The sequence below is a fragment of the Clarias gariepinus genome, chromosome 15, assembly GCF_024256425.1.
Source record: "Clarias gariepinus isolate MV-2021 ecotype Netherlands chromosome 15, CGAR_prim_01v2, whole genome shotgun sequence".
In the NCBI taxonomy this organism is placed as follows: Eukaryota; Metazoa; Chordata; class Actinopteri; order Siluriformes; family Clariidae; genus Clarias; species Clarias gariepinus.
In genome coordinates this window covers 7704190-7712323 of record NC_071114.1, presented here as the reverse complement: position 1 = coordinate 7712323, position 8134 = coordinate 7704190, and the positions used below count along the sequence as shown (strand labels likewise).

The window sequence follows — 8134 nt, the reverse complement described above, 5'->3', positions numbered from 1 at the left end:
GTGGGGCAACTCACGCAGATGTCAGTGACGATTTTACTTATATTCAAACCAGACTGAAGAGAATTTGACAGAGTAAATGACTAAAATGAATTAGCAGAAGATGCAGCTGGGGTTTTGTCACTTTAGCAGCATCGCATTGTTTTGCACCCTGCCATTTGAATACCCATGCACAAATTCTAAGCAGTTCATTATAGTACGCATTACTGGGGCTTATATCCAAAATGTAGCCAGGATTCTCAGTTCTCAGAAGATTTGGATTTATTTACAAAGCATTCCGGACACAGTTATGACATACATATCACAAAATAGCGATATAGTTGCTGTTGATTCTCACGAGCCCAAATTTCTGTGACTAAATGAAGCCACAAGCGATGTCAATCCGATGTCTGGATTTAACAGTGGTAGTCAGCCTCAAGAAGAGTGAACAGCCAGCATCATAAAAAACAACAACAACATGTAGGTTTACAATATAGACAACAAAACCAAAGCACTTTTACTTGATACTGCACTAATATAGTGCATAAAGGAAGTCTTTTTCCGACAAAAAAAATGAATAATCCATTTTCATTTCTCCTCTGTAACAATTCTCCAGCTGTTTTTTTTAAATAGCCCACACCCCTGTACAAATTTGTTTTGTAAAAAAAAAAGAAAAAACGCAATCAAACCACAAAAGCACACACACTACATGTAGAGGCACAGGGCTTGGTTTTAAACTGTATTGTTCTTGCAGCTGGAATGACCTTGGTTTGTCTCAGGAGGTCTCTGAGTTGCATAAGCAGGAGTTGTGGTGTCAGGAGCAGAACACACACATGTCCGCGGTGGTGTCATGAGCAGATCACATGTCCACATCACCGTCATAGGCCAGCGCTAATGCCCTTTGCGTCCTACAGGAGTTCGGATCATCCTTAGGGTTTTTGCTGGTGGAATACACACATGCATGTGTTAATCAGTCAGGAAACAATATTTCATACACTTCCAATTTACACCACAAGAGGGTGGCACTTTATTAAAAAAATCCTGTAAAATGAGCCATGACTACTGTATATCAGGTTCTCTTCCATGTTTGATGGATTTATCGTCACATATCAAACACTTAATGTTATAATCTATATAGCGTATATATATCAAAAGCGGAATATGACTTCATGAATCACTTTATAGGAATTGAGATAAACATTTCACACATACAGTACATTAACAATGGCTTGAGTTGAATTGTGTCAGCTGTCATATACTGTAGGCTCCAGTTAGGCACTGACTATTTTATATTCACACTGTTATAACAAATGACCCGACATACTGTACATACATTGACTCGTGACACAGTTCTGGCAACTGACTTCGTAGCTAAGTTTGTTACTGACTGTGTAATTGAGGAACATCACACCCGAGGTTGTGCTGTTGTGCTGAATATCAGCATGACCTCAAGTATGATATTGCTTTATAGAACAGTTCCACAAACACCACTTACTATCAATAGATTATGATTTGTTTGTTTATTTGATCAGTTATTTTGCTTACATATCACAAAACATATTATTCCGCAACTGGCATGACAGGTAGTGTAATTAACAGGCGTGAAGGTAGTTTTAAATTCTTATCGTTGCTACGTAGCCAAAGGGTAAGAAGAAGAGACAACATAGGTGGGGGACAGTCCTGAGAAACTCTTATATCTCTTAAAAATAAAGAGATTTACTTCATATTTCGACTTATTTTGCTTTGAAATATCAGCTTTGTTAATTTCCAGGTTTCGGACGGTTTAGAGGCGATTTGCCTCTTTATATCAGCACTTGTGGAATGCCTCTTGTCCAATCAGATTGCTCGGTCAGACCTAGCTATTTTTTAATACAGCTTATGAGATCCATGTTATATAGGTTAAAATATTAAAATAAAGTTGCAAACTGTAAAGGTTGACAGTGTGACAACACTGTTCATTTAAGTGAGTTTTAAATGACTGCTTTCATTTTCACTTAACGTTTCAGCAAAGCCTTGACACTTTATAAGTTATACGTTTTAAGCCCTTTATGAGGTTTATTATTCATTATTTATAACATGTTTATGGTTATTACCACTTTCTGACCCTTTTATGTTATTTATACCTACTTTTGTTAATCAGTTATTTTTTAAACTTAAGATAAAAGAAAAAAAAAAACTAAAAACATTGGTAACATTACATACTGCTAATACCGACAGTACTATATACTACACTTACCACAGCAGAAAGGACATTGCGATGATGAGAACTATCATGATGAATCCACCTGCCATTAGCCCGTACACCCACAGCCTGACCCGCCCATCTGGTAATTAACACAGACAAGGCAGCTTTATATAAATTACCCTTACCCACTGACCTGTGAATGGCTTTGCATCTGATACTTAACAAATGTACTGTATTCCTTGAACAGAGAAAGCTAGCTGCTTTCCTTGTTTTCCCTACATACACAACACAAATGATTTATCTCTAAAGGATCTAATGCAGAAATTTCTGATGATGATGATGATGATGATTATGATGATGAAGTGTTTAGATCAAGAAATAAAAGAAATGAAAAGCACTGCAAAAGAATAGGAAGATAAATGCAGGTTTTTCCACCTGGGCCGAGCGGCTGCAGAGTCCAGGCCGTCCTCTCGTTCTGTTCGTGCATGCGTCTCAGACGTCCCCCACTTCTCTTCGCATTTGCTTTCTTATAATCAGACCCAGGGGTTTTTGTACAATAATCCAAGAAGCCATTAGAGGTCATGACCTCGGTGAAACCCTTCTCACAGCCACACGTCCCACTCTGACAGAATAAAAGCAGAAAGAAAGCGCAGTGATGTTGTTATCAGCTGTTAACCCTGTCACACTTTTGCCTTTTATGCAGCTGCGATGCTGTTTTTAGATTTTTTTTCTGTCAAGTGTCAGGAATCGTGAGAATGCTCGGCTGATGCACGTACTGTATACATCCAGTGTGAACGTGATGATGGGAACTGAAGCGAGGTGTAATTTATCACACCTTATGCAGAATTTCCACTGAAGTAAAATATGTCGAATAAAAGCAAATAATAGTAAATAATTGATACACATATTGATATGTTTGTTAAATAGAATTAAGTGCGTTTTTTACAAATGTTATGAATTTCACAAGGGGCGTTCATGTCAAACCAGGAATTGTGATGAAAGTTCTTGGGAACATTTACAGAAGGCTTCAAGCACAGTACGGTGATAAGACTCTTAGTTGGACTAAAACATTTGAATGGTGGTGTTTGTACTGTAGTTGCATATTACAGGAGTACATGGGAGTTACTGCCACATCCCCAGTACAGTCCTGCCCTCACTCCAAGAGATTTCTACATGTTTGGGTCATTAAAGGAGTTCCTGGGAGGCCAGCGTTTCAGACATGAAAGAGGCAGTCCGATCATGGCTCCGGCATACTGAGAAAACTTTTGAATACTACCTTGATGGTATCCAAGCACTAGTAAAATGCTGGGATAAGTAAATTTTAAATCAGGGGATTATATAGAGAGTTTTTACTCTCATAACTGTGTTCTGTTATTCTCCACAAATCAAAAGTCCCGGGTTGACTTCAACTCCCCTTGTTGTTAATTTTTTTTTTGATGCAGGATGATGCAACAATGATGTAAGACAAGATGAAAAAAACATGTAGCAAACAAAGTAATGTGTAAAGTGATAAAAACTGTAACAGTGCTATGGTATTATTTACCTGAGTACAGAATGAGAAGGGCTTGATACACAGTGGGTTGCATTGATGTACAGTGGAGGGTTTAATCTGAGGAAAACATCCTCCTAAAAAAAAATACCCATAATGTTGTTATAATCATTCACAGATTCAGTAATCTGGGTCACAGTATGTATTTCTACATTTTCACAGAAATATTTAAACAAACTGTGCAATTTTCAGAGCAATAAAGTCAATTGCAATGTGAATCCCACTCACGATTAAAACATTGACACACTTTCTCCCAACTCTTTTATAAATGACAAACTGATCATTTTAGGGTATCTAACAGTAGCACTTTCTCACCATTTTTATGCCTATGTAAAAGTACTATCTACATGAAAAGAATTGTCACTATATGGTGCCTAAATAATGTACATATAGCATCAGTACCAGTGACGTTAACACCATCCGAACGCTGACACCACACTGCTCTCTGATTATCCTTCCATTCTCCTGTGACCCACTCATAACTGAGACACGTTCCTCCTGCAAATGGACACACAGGACAGAAATGTCAATAAGTATCCATGACTTAGTTCATTTCATGGCTATTCAGCACTGACTGGCATCTTGCACAATGCCATCTCGTGATAATGCAGCTCTAATGCATGTCCAGGCTCACAGCTACCAGATCAACATCACAATCAACCACTCACGTTGGCACGGCCGTGTTTCGTAGACTTGACTCGGACAGGAAGCCTTGTTCTCTGGCACCTGGACGATCACGGCTCTGGATCGAGCCTGGTGCCCCCACGTCTCAAAGCTCCGTCCGTCCAGACAAAGCAGCTGGCATACACTCCATGGTGACCAATTGGTCAGATAACAGTCTCCTGATGAGATAGCCAAGGAAAGTGATTAAAGTTTATGTTTAAAGAAAAAAAAAAGCTATACTAAATATTGATATTTAGTGATATTAGTCCAATATGACACCCATGCTAGTAGATATTTCTACATTCATAAGCGTGGAGTATACACTATATGGATAAAGTATTAGGCCAAACCTGTTAATTAGTGAATTTCGGCATTTTAATCAGGCACAACTCTTATCCCCAGTGAGGGCTAATCTTAACGCTTCAGCATACCAAGACATCTTGGACAATGCTATGCTTCCAACTTTGTGCCAACAGCTTTGTGGCAAAGGAAAGGTCTGTTTCTATTCCAACATGACTGTGTTCCAGTGCACAAAGCAAGGACTATAAGGACATGGTTTGATGAGGTCTGTGTGGAAGAAGCTGCCTGGCCCGAACAGAGCCCTGACCTCAATCCCATCGAGCACCTTTGGGATGAACTGGAACTGGAGATTGTGAGCCAGGCCTCAGTACCTGACCTCCCCTGCTGAAAAAAACAGCATAGACCAGGATAGCTGGTGACCAGTTTGACCAGCAATAATACCAGCACATGTTGTGTTTTGGTGCTGGTATGCTGATCACCTCACTGATGCTGTAGGTAATTTCAATTGATTACTTTTTAAAAATATGCATTTATAGCCAGCACATTTATATAAATGGTTTGTGTTGTGTTTTTAGACAATCCAGCAGATATTTAATAAATGTAAAATAATGTATTTACATGTTTTTGGTAAATGGATTATTTTGTCTTCTTGTACTGTATGTAAATACATTTAAAGATAACACTACACGGTCCATGTATTTACATCACACACTATTTTCAGTACTAGCTATTAAAATACAAGATAATGAGCTAAAATGGTAACCAATTTTAACTACTAAAATCTTGCTGGTGGCCCAGTATATAAATCATGCTGGCCTATGCTGGTCTTCCATCAGTTATGCTAAACCAGCTAAACCAGCACCAGGCCACCACTAACCAGCAAGACCAATGCTGGTGGTATGGTTTCATCAGCGGAGATATACTGGTCTTCCATCAGTTATGCTGGTTTACCAGCTAAACCAGCATCAGACCAGCACTCACCAGTATTAACCAGCATATAAATCATGCTGGTCTATGCTGTTTTTTTTTTTTTTTTTTTGCAGGGTCATGCTAAATGCTCTACAGAATGGATGGGCACGGATTCCCACAGAAACACTCCAAAATCTTGCCTTCCAAGAAGAGTGGAAGCTGCTATAGCTGCAAAAATGTCATTGCAGTTTTGCCCATACAGTGTATGTCCATTTATTAACCTAAGTAGTATTTAGAAAAGTTTTGCATTTGGGGAAATATTTAAATGTTTTCTGTTTAAAAAATACACCACTATAAGGTTATGCAAATATGTTATGTACTTAACCATGTTTTCATGGTTAGGTTTCAACAGTAAGGTAATCCTTACATCAGAATAAGCGCAGTATAATATAAAGCTGTAATAAACTCAGGCTAATTCGGAAAGAAAAAGCTAGTTTTCTATCAACGAGTAAAGTAAAAAAAAAATTTTTGCTAATATCATTAGCAGTGCCTCATTTCTCAAATGGTGTATATTTGGAAAGACAAAATATTAAGTACATTTTTGTTTGACCCCAATCTAAATAAAACTATTGTTTTCCCTTTTAACATCTTGGTAACTTGCCACTAGCTAGGTGTCCTTTTCTAACACAAGAGCAACTGGGAGTGTCAACACTAGCCTATTGTTAGCTGTTTTGCTAAGTCTTAATACATAGTATAAAGTTATTTTAATAAAATTGAACTTTTAATGTAACTTGGCTACTGGATCATACAATAAAATAAATACTTTTTTCCCCCTTGCAAGTAATTTGATTGAAATATAATACATTGCCTAAGATTACCAACTGCTGGAAAGGTAACATTAGCTACCTAAAGTGCTAACAAGCTTAGCCTAAGTGTTTAGGTAGCTGGTTTCTGTAGCTAGTTTGGTTTAATAATGACATGTACATTATTTAACAAATATGGAAACTTCTGATGTTTAATAATGATGTAAATTATGTTATTGTGTGGCTATTATATGCTAATAATAGAGAAATGGATGTTTTTTTTATTGTGAATTATGAACATTTATTCACTGATTCTTTAGCAACTGTAGCTCATATAAAGTGTTTCTCCCCCCAGTATAATGTGCAAGTAGTGTAGATGTGTTTTTGACCTGGGCAGGGAATAGAGCAGGGCTGACTGAGCTCTGTCCCTAGAGCTTTGCTTAGTTCGGTCTCCACACAGAGATCCTCTGGCACTGCTTTGGGATGAGGAGGCACAGAGAGCGAACCCCAGTGCACCACACACGACATGTTCCTCTCCCTCACCCCGTCACCACACTCCGCACCCTGAATATGCACATACAAACACTGTCAGGTTTATTATGGTAAAGGCTTAATGATATACCTGATTGATATCAGCCGTAACATTAACATCATTGCCAGGTGAATTTAATAACATTGATGATCAGTTATATACCAATAAACTACTCATCTGGTCTGGTCCAATCCCAAAGAAAAGCTAATGTAGCACAAGTTGCTGAAAAAAGTTATTACTGGCCATGTTAGGAAGGTATCAGACCACTCACTACATCATAGCTTGTTGACCCAGGCTCCAAATTACCTAGATCTCAATCTAACTGAGCATCCATGAGATGTGCTGGACAAATAAGTCTAATGTCATGATGCAGGACACCTAAGCACACCTCCAGAGGTCTTATGAGGTCATGCCTCAAGGGACCAGAACCAGGACCAAATGGCATAAGGGTAACCTAAAACCTTGATGGTTTTTAATGTTAATGGTTTTATTGTAGAGTTTGTTTATTTTATAAATCGATATTTATGGGAAATGAATATTTAGATAGTATATTAAAGCTATATTGGGTTATTAGGAGTTCTTGAATAATTAAGGACATACACTCTTAGTATGCACATTAGAGTATGCAATTATGGTCCAATTGTGTTCTTTAAAACATTTTTTTGTCGTTTTTATGTACGCTATATCCACATTTCTAGTTGAACAATATATCAAAGCCTGCCCTTTCTTCTTAGAGTATACTTGGAATGGTACTTTTTGGAAGTGAAATCCACTTTTATTGAATAGAGTCCCCAGTGGCTCTTTATTACTCAGACACTGACAATATTTCATCACCAATGCACCACGTTACATCCAGACTTATAGTAGTATTTACTGACCCTATTTTATTTTATTTTATATTTGCCATTTTCTCATTTTGGGCTTTCATGACTGCATTAGGCTCGCATGAGTTTGGAACTGAATTTTATTTTTAAGGAACTGGTACATGTATTTTTTTTTTCTAGAAAGTAAGAAACTAAGAAAGTAACTGTGAAACTCAATACTTCAGCCCATCTCTTCAGACTGCCAGCAAAACCATGCACACAAAATACAAGAATATTATAAATAATTTCTTTCTTTCTTTCTTTTTCTTCTTTTTTTGGAAATCTGTACTTTTTATTTATTCATACTTTCACATGCAGTGTTTGAAAACTTTTACCCCACTGCAGTTCTAAATA

At 37.5% G+C, this 8134-nt stretch overlaps 1 protein-coding gene across 1 annotated transcript in view; it reads right to left on the bottom strand.

The window, feature by feature from the left end:
* Positions 1-274: 274 nt before the first annotated feature.
* Positions 275-8134, bottom strand: part of thsd7bb (thrombospondin, type I, domain containing 7Bb) — a 96223-nt gene continuing 88363 nt past the window's right edge. Inside the window, exons 22-28 of the mRNA XM_053513904.1 lie at positions 6775-6949; positions 4379-4552; positions 4113-4208; positions 3705-3787; positions 2597-2783; positions 2213-2300; positions 275-917 (exon numbers count right to left, since the gene is read on the bottom strand). Coding sequence (XP_053369879.1) covers positions 836-917; positions 2213-2300; positions 2597-2783; positions 3705-3787; positions 4113-4208; positions 4379-4552; positions 6775-6949 — 885 coding nt within the window. The 3' untranslated portion in view covers positions 275-835. The remainder of the gene's footprint in view (positions 918-2212; positions 2301-2596; positions 2784-3704; positions 3788-4112; positions 4209-4378; positions 4553-6774; positions 6950-8134) is intronic.